This window comes from Cornus florida, unplaced genomic scaffold, assembly GCF_030987335.1.
Source record: "Cornus florida cultivar Cherokee Brave unplaced genomic scaffold, ASM3098733v1 CherokeeBrave_3.0.0_Hap2_Chr02, whole genome shotgun sequence".
Lineage (NCBI taxonomy): Eukaryota > Viridiplantae > Streptophyta > Magnoliopsida > Cornales > Cornaceae > Cornus > Cornus florida.
In genome coordinates this window covers 3,629,316-3,650,201 of record NW_026775572.1, presented here as the reverse complement: position 1 = coordinate 3,650,201, position 20,886 = coordinate 3,629,316, and the positions used below count along the sequence as shown (strand labels likewise).

At 34.6% G+C, this 20,886-nt stretch overlaps 1 protein-coding gene across 3 annotated transcripts; it reads right to left on the bottom strand.

Annotated features, from left to right (window-relative positions):
• Positions 1-8,936: 8,936 nt before the first annotated feature.
• On the bottom strand, positions 8,937-20,572 carry LOC132293164 (uncharacterized). Of its 3 annotated transcripts, none has more exons than XM_059790512.1 (11): positions 20,420-20,572; positions 18,266-19,043; positions 16,361-16,538; positions 15,971-16,196; positions 15,069-15,208; positions 14,464-14,753; positions 14,154-14,366; positions 13,573-14,064; positions 11,497-12,162; positions 10,280-10,807; positions 8,937-9,318 (listed from the first exon to the last, which is right to left on the bottom strand). In XM_059790512.1, the coding sequence occupies exons 2-11, from the start codon at positions 18,521-18,523 to the stop codon at positions 9,094-9,096; spliced, it is 3,216 nt and encodes a 1,071-aa protein (XP_059646495.1). In that variant the 5' UTR covers positions 18,524-19,043; positions 20,420-20,572; the 3' UTR covers positions 8,937-9,093. The 3 variants fall into 3 exon arrangements, with proteins under 3 accessions (XP_059646495.1, XP_059646497.1, XP_059646496.1); XM_059790514.1 differs by lacking the exon at positions 20,420-20,572 and adding an exon at positions 20,300-20,323; XM_059790513.1 differs by lacking the exon at positions 20,420-20,572 and adding an exon at positions 20,154-20,246.
• Positions 20,573-20,886: the final 314 nt, after the last annotated feature.

The following is a 20,886-nucleotide window of genomic DNA, read 5'->3' as shown; positions in this document are numbered from 1 at the left end:
ACTGTTATATATGTTGTAAATTACATGGATATGGAGAATTGTATGTACCGGTATGGGACGGTGACATACTAGGGACGGTTTAGCTCAAAACGCATAAACCTAACCTAATGGATTAATGGAATGAATTGAAAGATATCGAATCCTAATTGTGGCTAAATCAGATCAGCTGTAACCAAGTTGGATGACTTCCTGGGTTAACGGATGGTAGTTAAATCATGTCAACTGAATAAGTTGAGTGACTAACTAGTTGGTTTATTGTAGGTCAGTTTAATAAATAGTTGAACTGCTTACCCTAGATTTGGACGGACTTTATATATATGTTTATGGTGCCACGAGTTGAGCTTGAGTCTCAGACTCGTTGGTTAGGGTGCGTATATGCAGTGGATGCGTAGCTGGTTATAATAGGTTGAGGTGTACCCTGTTAGGTCTAGGTACTCATGCCCACCTTTGGGTGTGTATTCGCATGTTGCCTTCTATTCAGGTTGAGACCCCTATTATAGACTAGTGAATGTCCTTTAGTGTGGATATATTTATACGTATGGACTAGATAGATATTGTGAGGTGTCTACGGTGTATCTGCGTATCGGGTCACTGTATGGATTGCAGTTAGATTAGAACTTGCTCGTGGGTCTGACCCACTCCTTTATTATTCTTTTCAGGTACAGGACTGTTCCAGCCTTAGAGCTTGATCGTGCTTGTCGAGGACAGTCTCACTTTCATCTGATTACGTAGGACTTCTCTCGATGTTTCTAGTATTATCTATTTTCAGTTTCATTCTCAGTTGAACTTTTAGTTAGGGGTCCATCAGTGGATTCCCAAGTTGTAACTTGAGGTTTTGGATCATTGGAGTTTCAATTTTCAGTTGTACATGGAGGTTTTTATAATTAATGTTTCTTTCAGTTTTATTCTATCTTTATTGTTCTTTTTGTCATCTGTGTTCGTTTTAAAATACTTTAATTGTTTGATATTCCCTCGGGTTCGGGCCTGGGCCTGATCAACCCGTGTCTCAGATCCGAGGGGTATCACACTTATGGATGATTAATTTATTATATAAGGGAATGGATTTACTAAAATGTTAAGTCCTACTTATATTCAAGTCAGGTCAGCTGAACAAGTTGAATGACTTATGGAGGATTAATTTATACTATATAGGATGGTTACTAGATTTTATATATATAAGTATGGTGCCTGATATGAGCTTGAGTCTCATGATCAATGGTTAAGGCGCGTATATCGCCAGGGATGTGTAGCTAGATATAGTGTAGTTGTGTACCCTGGTAGGTCTAGATACTCATGCCCACTATATGTGCGTTTTGCATGTTGCCTACTATTCAGGTTGAGACAACCCTATAGTTTAGTGTGTGTATATATATATATACGGACTACTAGTTATTGTTGGATTGACTAGGATGTATACGTGTATTGGATCTCTGCTTGGACTGTAGTAGAGTAGAACTTGTTTGTGAGCCTGACCCACCATTATTTTTCAGGTGTTCGTCACGAGTAGAGGTTGTTCGTGCTGAGCGGGGATCAGTCTACTTCATTCTTCCGATGCTACATAGGAGTTCCTTTATAATTCAGTTTCCTGTTTTAGATTACTGTCATTTGTTTAGTTTGGATTTTCTAGGGGTCCACACAGTATGGATTCCCGAGTTGTATTTTGGAGGATCAGTTGTATCAGTGGAGTTTATTAATTAATGGAAATATATTATGAGGTTTATTATTAGATTATCATTTTAGTTTCTTGTCAGCATTTTATTTATTCTTCTTTATTCTTTTGTACTCTGTGTTCGTTTATTATCAATTTGTTTTGATATCCTCCGGTATTCGGGCGTGGGCCTGGCCAACCCGCATTAGGAAATTCGGGGGTATCACAGGAATCCTTTCTGGTTGTCGATCCTCTCACAGTCTATTGTGGATCTGTTATCATGGTAGACCCAGTTCCCCCGTCTGTGCCTCCATCTCTCTCTAACTTTTTGTACGTCTCTCTCTTTCTCTAACATAAACTTAAATTAGTGGGGTATAATTGGTATTTTATAATTAGGTTTTTATTTTATTTTATATAATGTACTAAGTAAGGTTATTTCGGTTATTTCAAATCAACATATGCCGTCCGATGAGTCTCAGGGGGGTATTTGCACACTTTGGTACTTTAAGGGAGTATTTGCAAAAAACTGAATAATTCAGGGAGTTTTTTTGCACTTTTGCCAAAAAGAAATGATAAACATGCATATGTTTATGATAGCACTAAAAGACACGACTATGAGCTCAAACAATCCAGAAATCTTCTCACATTTTTCATCAAGCTGATAAAACCAAATGCATGTACCTGCCCACGTTATTCAAATTAATTGAGTCGAGCATTTAGGTTTTATTTGTCTCGACATAAATTTTTATTTTTTTTTAGATAAAAAATATTTTTTTATTTTATTTTTTAATATTTGGTAAAGATTTAGGTCAAAATTAAGGTCTAGTCCATTAGGAGAGTGTAAAATAACTTGACAAAAATTAATAGGTAAGTTATTTTTATTATGTTTTAATTTTTTTATTTTCTTTGTAAAATAATCAAACACTAAAAATATAAATAATATATTTTATATCCAACTCAACCCCATTTGTGGTTGTAGTTTTTATTTTTTCTTCGTAACATTGCTTAGAAAAAGTTTTTTATTGGTAAAATGGGCAAGTATTATAAACAAAGAAAAAGTTAACAACGGCTAGTTCTTTTAATTTACAGTTAGGACCTGTTTATCGGTGGTCTATGGGCCATCTTGGGCTTAGGCCCAATATTGCAATTACATATTTAGACTGGGGTTCTCAACCTCAAATGTTATATATGTTTTTCTTAAAAAAAAAGTAGAAAAGCCTAAAGGAATTATTGGAAGTTGCAGATGGTTTAAAACTGTACAAAACCGTTGTTTGGTTCAGTTTTTTAAAACTGCTTTATGAAAATTCAATTATAAAAAGATATATTTTTAAAAAATGTCTTTTATAATTTTCGGAAAACAAACTTCTATTTTCTAAGTTAGAGAATTATTGTTTTCGGAAAACTAAACACCCGACCCTTTAGTTTTTGTATTGTATAAGTATCTGTTGCAACGGGAAAAACAACAAAATAAAAAAAAAAATGGTTTGCATACTCTTTTCAGATGACTGGTTAATTTCCTTATGAGAAGCAAAATATGTAGGTCAATTTTTTCACTACACAGCTATATATGTTTCACTAGAATGCATGGACTGCAAGCTAAATTGCACCAAATAGTAATAATTTGTGGACTTGAAATGTGAAGACATCATTTACTGAAAAGAAATGTACTGAAAGCATTAAAAACAAATAAAACTGTTGAAGATTAAACATCATAAAATCAGAATATTAAAGCAACAAAAGAATTTATTGGACATAATCATATGTCATTTTGTGAATGAAATTTATCTGTCACTTCATTTGGGCCCTAAATGAGCATATATATATATATATATATATATATATATATATATATATATATATATATCCCCGGAAGATCAGACAAGTGTATAATTGAGCATATACATGAACATAAATACAAGAAAATGAATTTTGGCGTACAGTTAGGAAATAGTGATGGAGTTTTTTTGGGCAGACACAGGCATGTACATGATGGAGTATATATGGCTCACCATCAGACTGAAAGGAAGAGATCGAGCTTGTGAAGTAAAATGCTGTGCAATAGAGAGAGCGTCCAATGTGTGTAATACTTTCCTGTGCATATATAAATGTGGCTTAATTTATATATATATATATATATACATATATATATCAAATTGTCATACTTCCCAGTTTTTTCTTTTGTGTTTTTTGTTTGTGACGATGATAAGTAATTCATACTCCCCAGTTCCCTCCAACTTTGATGCCTCTAGCTAATTATACTTGATTCCATTACTAATTAATCACACATGCATATAGAACAATATCATGGTATGTTGTGGGATGATTAGATCGATGATAGATAGATAATTGATGGGGATTCTTAACCATATATATGTGTGTGTGTGTGTGAGAGAGAGAGAGAGATACTTGATGATACAAATGGTCATGGACTAAAAGACACCAACTCTTATGCATAAAAATGTTGCAGAACTAAATGCATATATAGTGACATATATTGGTAGAAAAAAAAAAAAAATGTAACGCCCAGTACTGCAAATCTTCTAATTAAACAAGTAGATGGTCTGTCCTGTACGTATATATGTTTTCACCATTGGAGGGGCGGAAAAATCATAAGTAAATGAAAAAACGTAACCTTGCATCTCTCTCTCACACACACACAACTGATTAAATTAATTTCTGCCATTTTTGTGGTTTAATTTGTGGAGTCAAGTAATTAATTAGATCAAACCTACATGTGATTAATTCTAGGAGGTTATTCTTGATAATGATATTCCACTGCCATTCATAAATCAAGGAAGATATTAGTATTAATTATTGAGAGTGGATAAAGATTGAAAGATATATAGAATCAGTTGCATTAACCAAAAAAAGAAAAAAAGAAAAAAATCAAATGCATATCATAAAAGAGGCAATTAGAAACAATGGAACAGTAATTACTAGCTGAAGAAGAGAAAGAGGAAGAGATGAGGAAAGATAGATGAAAAGAAAAAAGATATGCAACCAAATCGATATAATGCATAATATATACATAAAACACATCCTTCTAGGGTCTATGTAGCTTATAGCCCTCAAATATATATATATCATCAATACACACACACATATATATACATAAAACACACCCTTCTAGGGTCTATTAGTCCTCATATAAATATAAATATAAATATATATATATATATATATTATCAATACACACACATATAGAGAGAGAGAGAGTTGTGATCTATATATATATAAAGATTGATCAAGATGGTAAGAATCTACCTAACTGTTTCTTTGTTACAAGATGTTCACAAACTACAATTTGATGAGAATGGGGACTTACCTTGTCCATACAGTTCGGCTAGAAAGTATATATATATATGTAACTCAAACCTTGTATCCTCCAAATTAAAGCTGAGAGACCATTAATTATAAGAATGAAAAGCCTAAGTGAGCAGCAATTATGTATTTTTATATAATGAAAAAAAGGATGATAGCTAGCTATAAGTAGAAGATTTCTATATAGGGTTTAGGATTGATATCCTACCACATATAGACTTATATAAGATCACGACACCAAAAGTTAGATTGCTAAAGAAAGATCAAAACAAACTCTATATATACATGTTAATCAAGATTATAGCTTACTTGTTTTCTTGATATATATATATACTTATACAGTCATAGTATATAATTTGACAGAAGTATAATTTAATCATGATGATGAGAACTTAACTATATGTGTGTGTGTGTCTCTCTCTGCAGGAAAGGGTGGTGTGAGGAATGAAGCCTGGTCCGAGATCATTTCATGAATATTATTTCACAGATCCATAATTAAGCATCAAATTGAGAAAATATATGGAAGGATCTTGGATCAAACTTCATTCCAGACACCCCCTTTTCCTTCTTCTTCAAGCTACAATCTCTCTCTCTCTCTCTCTCTCTCTCATGATTCAACAATCAAAAACCACAAGGCTGCAAGCACTCAAGTTCCTAATCTTCATGTTACAGTACCCACCAAATGATATCTCAAATAGTGGAGAGATTTAGAGAGAGACATATATAATTAACAAATTATAAAGACTAGTACATGTGGACAGCCACATGATGGACAGGTCATTTGTGCATAAAATAATGAAAAGCTGGTGGATTTTGGAGTGATGAAGTTGTCTTGTTCTCAAGCTTTAACAAGAGAGAGAAGATAGTTGTGAGACTTTTACAGGTTTTCTCAGGAAAAAGAGCACTGAATATAACGAGGACCAAGGGGGCCATGGCATGGGGCTATGGGATCAGTGGACATACATGGCCTGCTCATTCCTCGATCAAGTCAAGTCCATCCATTATATATCTATCTATATATATATAAATATCTAATTAAAGTAGGAATATATATAAGAAAAGCTATAACAACTAGGTGAAGTGTCATTGCCCACAGACCAAAGCATGATCTCAGCACCAATACTCTGTGTGTGTGTGATAGTCTGTGCATATATAGATAATAGATACAAAAAATTCCTACCACACCAAACTTTAGTAAAATATATAACCTATTAGCTATAGGAATCCCCATATATATTAAATATAGAGTAATCATCATTTTTTCTACTTAACTTTGAATTTGGAGGAGCATCCAGGTTTTATATATCTTTCTCCATAATTTGGCAGTCACTAACTGTGTTTTATGCATTAAAAGATTTCAGAATATTAAATGGTCCACCCAAACTTAGTTACATGACTCTAAACATCAAGATTACATATAAACATTAATCCAGATGGTATGAATTAAGAACTCTATTCTTAAAAGGGAAGGTAATACTTACAATATTATTTCACTTCATCACGTGTAACAAAAAAATGGATGTGAGATTTAAAATACACTAATTTACTTCCATTAAAATTATGAGAGGAAATTTAAAAAAAAATGTTTCTTGTCAAGAATGAAAGAATGTTATTATTCTCATTTATTGAAATCTGTGAAACACTATTGTACCACTTGAGTAATATTCAAATTCTCCTATTTATTTTCCTTTTACCAAACAATAGATAGGTTCACTCTTTTACTTTCTTTCTTTTTTTTTTTTTTTTTTTTTGGTACAACCAACTAACCAAAATGAAATGACACTTCCCTTTTCCTAAATATTACTCTTTCATCCCTCTTTGTATACCTTTCAATCACTTCTCTGTTTCCTACATTCAATAATATTCAACATTTCTATATAGAAGATAAAAGATTGTGATAAGATCACATCAATAATCATCCATGTATCTCATATCAATAGTCTCCATTCATATCCATGTATCTACTTTTGCCACCATTCAAATCCAAATACATGAAATAGGTTTATTGTAAACTAAGACATGGATCTTCCCTACATGATGGTAAGGGATGTATTTGGCTCCATCAAATTACTATCCTTATCAATTCAACTTCAGAAAGAAAAAGGAATCACCATAACATGCAATCCAATTGGACATCTAGTAGACCAAATGTTATTATAAGCATTTCAAAATACATTTTATAGTTGATTCTGTGTAATAATTAATACAAGTAATCTTTTTCTCTTATATTTTGTCTTTGCTGGAGTTCGAACACTCAACCTCCTCTTTAAAAGGAGAACTTATATCATCCAAGTTAGTGTTCATCGATAATATTGTTATTGTTCTTTCATTTCATTTATTTTTGACTTAGTATTTTCTTTTAATCAACGGTAATTTAACAAGTATATTTAATAAAAAAAAATGTATCATTAGCTTGATTTCACCAAAATAAAGCACATGACCATTGCTTGGTCATGTAAATACAAAGAGACCTAGACATGTTATAGAATCACATCATTAGCTTCAAATAATTGTGATTCCAAACAAAAATTCCTGTTCTTCATGGGGATTTCACATCAAAGTTATTCTTTTCAACTTTTACTTTCTTGAACTTCCCTCAAATGACCCCACTACATTTCCAATCCTTCTTTTCCGTCTCACTTCACACTTCTTCTCATATATCAAACAGGGACCCCCTTGCTCTCAGTGGCAAAGAAAGGGGAACGAAATGGGATATCATTGTTCACGTGATTTTTTGACCAAAATTGTCCCTTCTTTTTGGCCCAAAGGGTTGGAAGATCCATGACTCTGTGTCACTGTGTGTTTGGCAATTAGTCTTGGATGTGTCCCACCCACTTTCTCTCTTATTGGGAACTTACATAATTTGATTCTTTTTGGTCTCCCAACCTTTTGCTTAATTACACACTAATAGAATGTTGATGTATTATATGTCTGGCCTTAATACAGGCCACATTACTTTTAAAAAATATATTCAGATGCTAAAGTTTGAAAAGTCATTCTAATTCTACAAGCTTATTTCTAATTCTACATTTCAAGCTTAGTATCAAAGCGCTAGGTTTCACCTAGTGATACAGTTTTAAGGAAGCAGTTGGAAATTCTCACAAAATTATAGGTTTTCAAACTTCCTTTCAAGTGTAAATATTGAAGCTATTTCATATGAGTTTGAATACCAAATATGAAGTGAGTTTGAATCAGAATTACAAGATCAAATAGTGTGAAAATTAGAGTAATAGATTTGTTAATAAAAATAGTTAATTATATTAAAAATACTGTAAAAAGTAGATTTTTTTTACTGATGAATATTTCCATGATCAAGTGAAAATGAAACAACCTTAGTTTTGCACCAAGACCCTTCCCCATAAATATTTATAATAAAAAAAATCGTTAATTGCATAACATAAATAAATATATATATATATATATAGACACACAAAAACACATGACTCATTCATTACCATTATACTCGTCATAAATATTAAAAGAAAAATGTTTTTTTCCCTAAAAGAAAAGACGGGAAAGAGACTTGTTTCCCTCCTTGACCACTCGTAAGTGGGAAGACCAAGTGGTTCCGGCAGAAAGGCGCTTCTCAGACATTACTTCCTAATGAAAACTCTCTCCCTTCGTCTCCTCTTTCCTTCCTCTCCACTCAAAAACAGACACACACACGCACAAAAACACTAAAAAATGGCATACCATGAATTAGACCACAAGCATACAATAGATAGAATTAATATACAGCAAACTAGGTCCAAAAGAAAAAGTCCACGTTGTTGTATTTAGGTGGAAAAGGGACTTTATGTAAAAGTAATTTTTTGTATTTGGAGTAAAATCATCAATCATCAAATCCTGAAGGTCCACTGCCTCGAAACAGGAAAAAGCCTTTCCTCATATGGAAGTAAGGTTGCCTCGTCAAACCTCCCCAAGGCCATCTCGAAATATGAACCGAAGGAAAGAAAATGAAGACGACTACCTTAAAAACATTTTCTTTGAAAAAGGAAAAATAAAAGAAGACTGTACAGTAAGATCATCTATACAGTCAATTACAGCAGTGCACCACGAAAAATAAATAAATAAATCAATGAAGGACACGGAAAGAAGACGAAAAAAGTCAAGTCTCTAACCCTTCAAGAGGTGTTTTTTACAATTTTAACACTGCTGTAAAAACGTTTGAGGTCCTTTATAGCCCTCTCCTCAATCTGAATAGAATGGATTGATGAGGGTGCATTGATCTCCGGTTTGAACCAGCGGTTTGGACCACTAGGATCTGACGGTGAGCCCTGACCAGTAGCAACTGAGAATCCAGTTGTTCTAGTCTTCGGGCTATGGGAAAGATTTTGATGATGTTTTCCCTGCTTTGACAAATGCAAACAGAACCCACAAATTTATTAGTAGATGAATGAGGAAACCAAAAAAAAAAAAAAAAGGCAGTCACTTGAGTCCAAATATTTCAAAAATTCAGTTCAGGTTAGGCAACAGAAAGACAACTCAATTGCAGAGTAATGAGCGGATAAACATTAAGTTGACAATTGATACAGCAACCCAAAGAGACAAAGGAGATATTTATACAAGGAAAAGACTTGCCTATTCACCGGTGAGTAGCTCATGTGGTCCAATCACACATGCACAATTAATCCGTAATTACAAAATCAGAAAAGTAATAAATAAGAATAATAATTTTTTTTTGGAAATAAATTCATTCACCCTCTCTAATTTCCTTATTTATCATTTTCTTGATTTTGTAATTACAGATTATTTGTCATTTGTGATTGGACCACATCAGTGGTCAGTACGAATGATGTACTCACCGGTGAGTAGACAAGTCTTGTCCTTTATAAAATAAGGAGTCAAGGACCCATTTGGATGGCATTTTACAAGACGTCCCTAGTATGAAACAAGAGGACATAGTGGCATTGTGGTCTGACAGTACGTGGTGTAGAAGCAGCAGTAGCCCCATCGTTTGAACTTGAGCTTCCACCTAAAGCAACTCTGTTTTCGTATTATTCCAGACTTTCCTTAATTTATTTTATTGGTAGGTAAGACGAGCACAAACATCCACAATTGCCCCTTATTCTATTTTTATTCTTATCTAATTGTGTGCTAGAATTTTCATGGACCACTGTGTCTTTTGCAACTTTTTTGTTTTTTAAAAGAATTAAGACATGTTTCCAAACAGTGCCTCAAACAGGTATTACATGTTAGTTATAGCCTATTAATATGAATTTTAAACCATTTTTTCAAACACATTTATATTTGAAATTGATTCCCAAAAGAGAGGCGCACACAGAGAAGTGAGAGAGAGAGATCCCTTACCTGTTGCAATTGAATGTCCCTAAACGATGGACGAGAATGAAACGGTGGGGTCCCGGAAGCAGTCCAAGGAGGTGTGCTTCTCTCTCCATCGGACACCTGTGATGTATGAGTTGAAACCACAGGTATAGGATTGGAAGGCAAAATTGAACTCAGTCGAAATTTTCCTCCATTTTTGCCGTCAGAAGGATCTTCAACCTGGTCTTTGCTCCTAATGGGATGATTCCCTTTGGTTTTTTGCTGCTCATCCTGTATCTCACGGAGAGAGGTAGATCCCTTTGAAACTTTGGCACCACCCCAAGCAGGCCCCTCATTTTTAGGCACTGTTGGTGGGGGAGCAGCATCTTTAGGAATGTCATCAAGGGCGCCACTCAAGAACATAGAAAGCCCACCTTTCTTATTTTTCTTCTTAGATGCTTTTGGTGACGGACTACTACTTCGTGGAATGTCCGAAAGGTTCATCTTAATGCAGAACGGAGACTCTTCCATGACTTGGTTGCCCGCAGTTCCTTCAAACTCTGCGTTGTCATCCTATCAACCGACACAAATGAATGACGAGTAAAAATACTATCAATTTTCTTTCATTGATCTTTCTATAATTTCGCTAGCTTGCAGCATTCAATTCAAACAATCGTAACTTCAAGATGCAATAATGTGAAGATTAAAATATGAAGCTGGTAGCTGTCATGTCATATTCTGAAATGAGCCAAACATTAAGGTCAAGCAAAATGTTTGACATTCAATATGCTACAACTCGAAAAGGGACTGCAATGTTTCTACACCTCTCGCTCCAATTTCGAACAAGTCAATCACCATCTATAAACAGATGCTTAAAACACCATGATGCTGAGTAGACAATTTCAGGGCACGTTCATGATTCAGTCGCATAGCTTAGTCAACAAAAGACATCAGCATGTAGGTTCAAAATCTCCTACTTATTCCATTTTTTTTTTTTAAATAATTATCTGGTTTGGCTATTCCCAAATGATAATTTCACTCAACGCTCCTATTCCTTTCTACAACACTACAATCAAAATTTTAGATCCTACATTGAGCAAAAGTCCCATTAATGAATATTCTTTTTAATCTTGTTAAATAGAGATAACTCTTGAAATACATACATACAAACATACATATATATATATATATACACACACACACACAGGAACACTACTGAGTACTCTCTACATAAAATAAGAGTGGAAGCTTAGAAACCTCACCTTTTGCTTTACTTGAGAGATTTCGGCATTTAAGAAACCCTTGACGGGGTTGGGTTCTACTCCAGTCCCATAATTGCCAGAATCTGCTTCCAGCTGTCCTACCTTTCGTCTGCTCTTTCTCCTCTGTTTTCTTGATACCTCCGCCTTTTTACTTCCTTTTCCGTCTGATAAAACTGAATATGTTTTTGCATTCATTGTCTCAATCGGAATGCCGAGCTCAACTAGTGAGCTCTCCAGAGATGACCTTGTCTGAAGCTTTGCAATCTGCTGGTCATCGAGAGGATAACCCTTGGACTGCTTGTCTTCAAGCGTTTCAATCTGTTGCAATTTTTTCCTTAAAGCACGGACTTCTTTACAAATTTCTTGATCCACTTCATCATTGGGTTTTAGGAAGTAATCTATCTTCTGGTCTCTTTCTTTCTTAGAGGTTTGTTTTTTGTTACTGCTGTCACGAGTCCTAAAACATTCACTCTCCCCATCCTCTTCTTCACTGTTAATAATTACGGGAACAGTAGCTGTTGGGGTTGGAAGCCGACGGTAACTCCAGGGTTCAGATGACCTCAAATCAAACAATTTCTCAAGATTAGCTAGAACATCAAGTGAGGTGCTACCAATAGCATGAGCTGAGACAGAGAGAATATAATCAAGGTTGCGAATAGCGATATCCTGCAGAAAGTTTTTGATACAGCTTCCATCAGTAGCTTCGGAGAATAATGTTGCAATCTAGAACAGCATAGAGATGACAAACAAACAATAACATTGCAATACATATGCAAAAAGAATCCATTATGCCAAAATCGATCCAATTACAATAATTTATGATCCATAGGACAGAATGTATCAGTGTACCTTTTCAACAGATAACCAAGGAACATGGCAACAAAAGTAATACAGATACAGAAGGTGATATGGAAATTGTGACTTTTATTGAAAAGGTATACTCAGGTACAATAAAGTACACTTAATTGTTGATTTTGTTCATACTAACAAGAATAGGGCCAGCTAACCGGAAGTGAAACCATGCAACTAGTCTCAAATTAAAACCGTATGAAATTGGCAATTTTGTTCGCTATTATGCATTTTATATTTTTAGTATACTACTTGAATATTTCTTTAGGAGACAAGTTCCATAGGTACAAGCACTCGCATAGACAAAAGTTCCAATATTTGTTAATTCATAATTCATGAGCAACATAACACTAATTTGTACAAATATCTATACATCTAATGATATTTAGACTATATTACATGGACTCTTCTAAATGCATGAAATGTCTATGTCAGAGACACAAGTTTGGGCTATGGATATGTGCCACATATCTGGTTGGACATGCACCTAGCAAGCCTATCTAGCTATTCAACTTAACCATATTTTGTTCATTTTGTTATATTATTACCTCAAAACAACTTAAGTGCCCATATTGAACACTTTATATTACAAACACATCATTTTATCAAATAAAATAAAACAAGTGTTACCAAAATAAATATATTAATATATAGTAAGCCAGGTAGTATCCATTCTCCACCACGATGACTTAAAAGCTGTTGTCAACTATAAAAGCAAAGTTTAAAACCTAACTGAACTATGTTGTGCAACAAGTTGCCAAAGTTCAGGCATAAATACAATTTCTTTTCTGATTTGTGTTTCTACTATCTTTACACATAGTTTGTGTGTCTGGGTGCTTGTTGAGTGAGGAGTCATACATGACTACATGTAAGAATGTCATTGCGGAAACTTAAACATAGGTTGTATTACTTGACCCCACAACAACTGAACCAGTAGAGCATGTACTAGTTAGTTAATATGTAATTTGTGTATTTTTTTTTCCCTTTCCATAAGTAAAAAACATTATGGTCTTCTAACAAAAAAGATAAAGACGCACAAACAACAAGAAGCAAAAAAGTTGCGCCAACTTGGGACTCCTAAGAATTTTGTGACTTGTGACACAAAGGAGTCAATTAACAAGCCAGTGTTTGTATAGGCAGCATTAAATAACAGCATAGTGTTCTAAAAATTCTCAAAAGAAAATGCACATACACTAGGGAAAATGAGACAGGTCATCAGAAAAATACCTCACAATGTTTCCTAAGATCATCTGCTCCCAGTGAATCTGCAATTTCAAGTAGTTGTATAGCATTTCGTGGTTCCACCAAACATTCAGCTGCCACTTTCTCACAAAGGTTTTTTAAACTTGGTATTGGCCTGTTGCCAACATCATCGTTTTGTACAGCAGATAAAATTTTGTCGGACTCCATATCGTTAAACATAAAATCTTCATTTAACTCATCTAATTCATTTCTAACCTTTTGGTTCAGTTTCTGAGAATTATTGACAACATTAGGAGGATAGATAGGATGATAGAGAGAATTAATAACCAATAGATGTGTTTCTCCAACTGATACTGAAGTAGCCCTCTTTACGCCATGTAACCGAGTCACAGTGGGTGGCTCATGCTTTCTTTTCTTCCCATCCCACGTATAAACATCACCTGTAGATGTTACTGTAGCAGTCCAGTACTTCCCAGCAGAAACACTCACCATGCTACTTCCACACAGCGAATATAGCTTAAATAAAAACAAAAACAGAATTGCCATTTACTTGTTTCAATGGGAAAATATTATGAATCTATAAATGAACATAATTCAGTCAAAACCTGTTGGCAGTGAAGATCAGGATCAGAGGAAACCCAATAAAATAGTGCACCATCATCTGTAAGAGCCATGCTATGCACCATCCCTGCAGCTATAGCAACCACATGTAGCCGTTCTTTACGGTGGAACTTCAGTGGAGTGCTCCCACTTTTTTTTATGTTCCTTGAGATTACTACACGTCTTGGAGTGACAAGTCTGTGACCCCAAGTTAATACCTGCCAGTCATCAGAGCCGAGCAGGGTTAGCTAGTCAATAGCAGCAGCAGTGGTATCAGTGCTAGTAGTAAGAACCATAAATCTGCCTTGAGTATACCTCTCCATCAGTTCCTAAAACGATTGTGTGATATTTTGCTGTTGCAACTCTAACAAAAACTTTGCCTTTCAAGTATTCAACCGCTCTTGGAGTGTAATTTGAAGCTGAGTTAGAGGTGCCATAACCAAGTTGACCCTCTTTATTGCAGCCCCATGTAAAAACCTCACCGCACTCTGAAACTACAGCAGTGTGCTTGTTAGCAGCAGAAACAGCAACTATTTTTGACCTCAGGGAACTCACTCTCCGTGGCGTAGGTTGGGTGTCCACAGAAGTGTAGCCAAGTTGACCCTCTGCAATATAATGTCATAGGAAAAAGTTAAATACTTCAGGAATCATATAGATACTGGCAGAATATTGACTGACAGGATAAAGCTCGTATATCCCTCGTGTCATTTTCATATTGACCTGAAATGTAAAACTAACTGGGTGTAGAATGATGTATTTCTTTTCATCTAATCAAGAAGAAATATGTGATCAATTCTGGAGTTCTATGTGAGTGATTCCGGAGTTCTAAATTCTACAACCGTATAAAGTGGACATCCCAATAACAACAAAATGAAATTTCAACATTTACTGCATGACATTAAAGACCCAAAGACTTTTACCTCTATTAGAACCCCAAGTAAACACTTCCCCGCTCTCTGTTGCAACAACTGTATGATGTTTAGCTGCTGCAATTGCCTTCACTCGGCGAGCCCCTAACCCAGAAGTCACCTGTCGTGGAATGATAACTGCAGCTTGACCACTGCAAACAATGTCATAAAAAGCAATTGATTTATGGCGTACAAGTTCTTCAACAAAAACACAAACATCTATAAATTGGAAATTTTTTAGTAACAGGATGTTATAGGTTAATATTTCTAACCCTGAATTGAACTTCTCCAATTATGTACAATGGAGTTTGTACCTATGAAATGAGTGCTTATTATTTTTAGACATTAACAAATTGTAATGAAATTGTAATTTGAATCTCTCTCTCTTTGAATCCCTCCCTCCCTCCGTCCCTATTTATTATTTTTAGACATTAACACATTGTAATGAAATTGTACTTTGAATCTCTCTCTCTCTCTCTCTCTCTCTCTCTCTCTCTCTCTCTGTGAACGAGTGTGTATAAAAGGTTTTATTCATTTTCAACAAAAGGAATTAATGAATAATAAAATTTGGTGGAACATTTTCAATATATAAAAGGTTGTAATTTGAATCTCTCCCTCCTCTCTCTCTCTCTCTCTCTCTCTCTCTCTCTCTCTCTCTCTCTCTCTCTCTCTCTCTGTGAACGAGTGTGTATAAAAGGTTTTATTCATTTTCAACAAAAGAAATTTATGAAGTTGACATAATAAAATTTGGCGGAACATTTTCAATATATAAATGTAAAAGACTGTATACCAACCACAGTTTATGTCAAAAACCAAAAATTGGTTGAATGTTAAACCAAAAGAAAATCTTGCTTTCAAATTCCTATTGAAGCTAAAATCTTTTTGCACAAATGGCTTAATGAAATTACATTTACCTGTGAATATCGAAATCAGGGTGCCCAAGGCGGCCCCCCCTTCCAAATCCCCAAGTGTAGACTTTTCCACAAGCACTGACTGCTACACTATGGAATTTTGCAGCAGAAATCAATTTGATAAATGATCCATGAAGTGAATCAACCTTGCATGGTAACTTCTGAATGTGGGCGTTTCCAGTTCCAAGTTGATAGTTCACACCACTTCCCCAACTAAACACCTCAGTCGCTGTAGAACAGACACACACACACACACACACACACACACACACACACACAAAAAAAAAAAAAAAAAAAAAAAAAAAACCATTTTTGCTAAAGACAGTTACCTTTGATTTGCAACAAACATATGGCCCTTATAAAGAAATCATAAACTGCAACATAGCCTTATACCTGAATTATCTGCATTTCCTACCACCTGCAACACAGGCCCAGAAAGTAGATCGATGGGTGTTCGGAATTTAGAGTCCTCCAATGTGATAGAAGCACCAGATTGAAGAAGAATACTTGCCACTGCAAGATGACCAAAATGTAGAGCCCTGTGAAGGCTACTCCATCCTGATTCACCATCCTGAAAAAGAAAATGATGGTTAGTCAAAGAGCAACTAAACCTAGTCCCAACATACTAAACCTGGATGGAAGAATTCCATTATCGCTCAAAATCTGTAGTGATCTCTGTCATCGCAAAAATCAACATATGTCCTGTGATCTCAATATTTTTGCCTGAAATCAACTTTTAATAGATTAAAGGTTATCTTTCTTTCAGGTTCCCCTTCCGCTATGCTTGTGCAAATATTTCGATGTATTTCGATGTGTACATTTTCCGTATTACTTATGCAGGCACAAAACTTTGTCAGTGTTGAATTTATAGTCTAATGACTTTAAATTTTTCTTTGGTAACATCCAATATCTAACCTGCAGAACAAAGGGTTGCATTAATCGGACAGCCAGCACAGAACCTATAAGTGAATGTTTACACATAAAAACCTGTAATAGTGCAAATGACTATGTTTATAACTATTTCAATTCCTTGCCCCTTGCATAGCCATTTTTTAATGCCATAATTCCGATTAATTAAGAGGGTATTATCCCGCAATATTCTTATCTTTACTTTAAAATCATGGGAATAATAGAAGCATAAAATTTAAGCAGTATACACCAAATGATTAAGATGAACTTCCACATGTAGCAGCCACAAATGTTTTGATCCACTTTAATTTTAAAGTGCCACACAATTGTAAGTTGCAATCATACAGAGCCAAAAGCTCAGTAGCATAAAGGATGAGTCTGGAAGCAGTCAGCAGAAACAGGGAACCACTTGCCATTAGGAGATTCTAAGGAGACCAACCAAATAAGCACTAGGATATATTGTATCATATATTAACATTGAGGAGCATACCATCTTGCAAGTTAAGAAACAATTTGTTAGTTTGTTGATTTTGTTGATTCTAAGTTAGTTTGAGAATCTATTAAAATAGTACAATTTTTTTTTTTTTTTTTTTTTATCACAAACTAACAGCAAGTTAAGAAACATCTGATGTCAAAGCCATGAGATTCGGTTTCAAAGTAGCAGTCTAATATAGAAAATTCCTGAAAGCAGACTCAGAAGCAATATAAACATACCTAGCAAAGGAACAGAAATACAATTTGTTAAGGGATTAGTTGCCTTCTGTGGTATGGCTTTACTAGCAAAGGCACAGAAATAATTTTGGTTCACTTTTTAAATTGCAGAGACATTTAATGTCTCTGCTTCCCATGAAAACTAGCAGCCCCAGTTCCTTAACAAGTTAACCAAGATTTCAGTTGAAATTTCTCTGACTTGGAACATTTTCTAGCCAATTTCGAAATTTTTTTTAAAAAAATGTATGGATTATTAACATTTTGTTTTCATTCAAATATAGGGTTCTCTTTAAGCCATCAAATTCAAAGCAAAATAGTTCAAAAACTCAACAATAAATTAAATAATTAATAAAACAGGATTATTCTTGAATAAAAAAAGCAAGAAATTGGCATTCAGCGAATGAACCTAGTTTAACCAAAATAGACGAGAATGCCATTACTCAATGTCAGTACCATTAATCCAGCGTGGTGAGAGGAATGAAATAGATAAAAACCTAACCTTTGCCATTATTTGCGCAAAGCTTTTAATCCCGATAACTTTGGCAGCAGTACAGACAAAAAAGTAACAATAGAATTTGAAAATGATGATAAACATAATCAAAGAAATACTTCAGAATGCAATCATATATATACATAAAAGACATTGGAGTATAAAAAAGGATCAGAATGTTAACACACCCTTGCGTTAGAGTCTGCACCAGCCGCAAGTAGCCTCTTAACAATGGGTATGTGATTTCTCCATGTTGCAATATGAAGAGGCGTGAGGCCAAATGTGTTCCTTGAATTTATGTTACCCCCACTCTTCTTCAGTGATGCCAAAGCCAATTCTACATCGGCCACAGAGCCCTCTCGCACAACAAGCCACAGATCTTTCTGAGACCCACCCAGTAAAACTTTGCGAGTTTTCTTTTGGCTTTGAAGCAAAGCTTCTTCCATCAGAGACTTCAGAGTAGTATTATTCTACTTACCAAAGAAAAAAATAGTGCACTCTTCGTTGATGATAAATATTCCCTTTCACAATTTGTACTTAATACTCCCACCACTTATTCCTAATATATATTTATACATTTATATATATATATATATATATATATATATATATATATATATTTTCCTTCTGATAAATATCACTTACTCCTAACAGCTACAAACAGACATGCTTTCACAACATAATGTAAGTAGCCATATTCCTTAAAATCCTGCTGAGAATTTAGTGAAAGACAGATAGCACTGCAACTAATATGGCACTTGAAAAGGTCAATTTAGTCTATTCCATGTTAGCAGATCCTTCAGTTCAGGCATCAAAACATTAAGAGATAGCCATTGTCAACCCTTATGCCAACATCATCATCACCACTTTTATCATAAACACAAACGAGTTGAAGTAGCCATTCACAAACTCCCATTACAGATCATAGGGCACAGAAGAATCTCTAATAAACACAGGAATCAACACCTGCAATTGCAAGTCTTCTGTGAGTAATACTTATTGCCTCAATAAAAAAATAAAAAAAAATTTGTACAAACACACGCAATGATATATTATATCTGGTGCTAAGTTTACAATAACAAGTAACATCAATAGCCCAAAATACCTTTAACTCTAATTATTGGTAAAATATCCATCAATTTTTAAAAAAGCAATGGGATTTACATCACAAAGCATTTTCTGAACAACAGAGAATAATTAGATATAGGATTTCTAGTGTATAACGGAATTCTAAAAGATCAGTGATTGAAAGGTGGCATAAATAATATGAATTTAAGAAATTCACTAAACTTGTACACGTGCAAACACACACAAACGCAAAAAAAAATACATGCATTTAGTGCACATATAATACACACAATCAGAGAGAAAATGCAGCTTCAGCAATATAACAATGACTATGCAACATTGTAAGGGTAAAACTATTATTAGTATTTATTACTTATCCTTCTATCAAAAAGGAAATGTTGAGTAAAAGAACTAATTATAATAAACTACAATGCAATTTCTGTCAAAGAGAGAAAAGCAAACAAATATGAAATAACTAAAGAGCAAAAGAATTATCTACCAAACAAAATAAAAATAAAAATAAAAATGCAAAAGAATCCGTAGTTGACCCAATAGTGATTGATTTAATCTACAAAGATACCCAAGGAAAAAAAATTAATTAATTTGGATCTCAGATTGAATATCATAATTTCACTTCATGTAAATCCAACAACCCAATTCACAAATTTCGCTTCAAATAAATCGCATGACGCATTGTCCAACATGCACAAATTTCAGTTCAAATAAATCCTATGACCCAATTTTGTTATTTTTGAACGACTCTCCAATCAGTCGAATCAAACATCAAAAACATAAAAACCCACAACTGACATTGGAAGCTATCTCCCAGCTTCTCCAACTGTCACATTAGACAAAAACAATAAAAATAAAAATAAAAATTAGCATGCAAAATGATGGGTCAAAAAAGAGAATCTTTATGCATCAAAATGACAGGTTACAGAAGAGAATATCTTTATACCAATAACAAAACCCAACAACTTGATCAAATCACATGGAAATAGATCGTACCTATCAGACAAAATCAAACCCAAGAAAGCCCTAAATACACAGAGTCTACCAAGACACCAAACCACCTAAAAATGGTGGCCTAAAAACACACACTACCCATCTTTAAATAGTCAAAATTTTTAAACAAAAGAATAATTGATAATTACATGTAATGAGAAACACCGAGTACCCAAAAACTGAATTGAACAATTCCAAAGTCAAAATGACAACTAATAGAGAAGAAATCAAGAAAACCCAAGAAGCGAATGTGAGAAGATGAACATCACCTTAGATTGAGGGCCCATAGGAGTCTCTCTCTCTCTCTTTCTCTGTCTATCTGTTCTTTCTTTATTACGTTACGTTGTGGTAAACACTGTTTAAGAGAGAGAATCAAACCGCAGAATATACCCACCCAGGCCAAGCATAAAGGAGGAGGAGTTTCTGATACCCCCAACTCCTCCAGCTTCAAGGGGCAATATGGGAATTAAAATATTTTGTTTTGACAGAAATGCCCTTGACCTGTATAGGAATTGACGTACGCGAGAGTTGGGTCCTAACGTTGAGCTGCCTTCGGATTCTGGCTACGTTTGTGCCGGTGTTTCTTGTTCGGTCTTTTTTTCGATCGACACGCGTCTGAAAACTGATATTGCCACGTGGATTTCCGCCTTCGTTTTCGACGCTCTCATTGGTTCTTGCGAACCGTCAAACTTGGACGTGTCGGTCGATAGAATCAAGTCTAAAATTATTGTTATGC

Bases quoted from the DNA above. Each gene is read 5' to 3' on its own strand.
- LOC132293164 (XM_059790512.1), bottom strand. From the start codon at position 18,523: ATGGAAGAAGCTTTGCTTCAAAGCCAAAAGAAAACTCGCAAAGTTTTA. The intron at 14,367-14,463 runs GTATACTCAAGG...GATGACTGGCAG, and splicing joins TTTTAGGAACTGATGGAGAG to GTATTAACTTGGGGTCACAG. The intron at 12,163-13,572 runs GTATTTTTCTGA...AACTTTCTGCAG, and splicing joins ATCTTAGGAAACATTGTGAG to GATATCGCTATTCGCAACCT.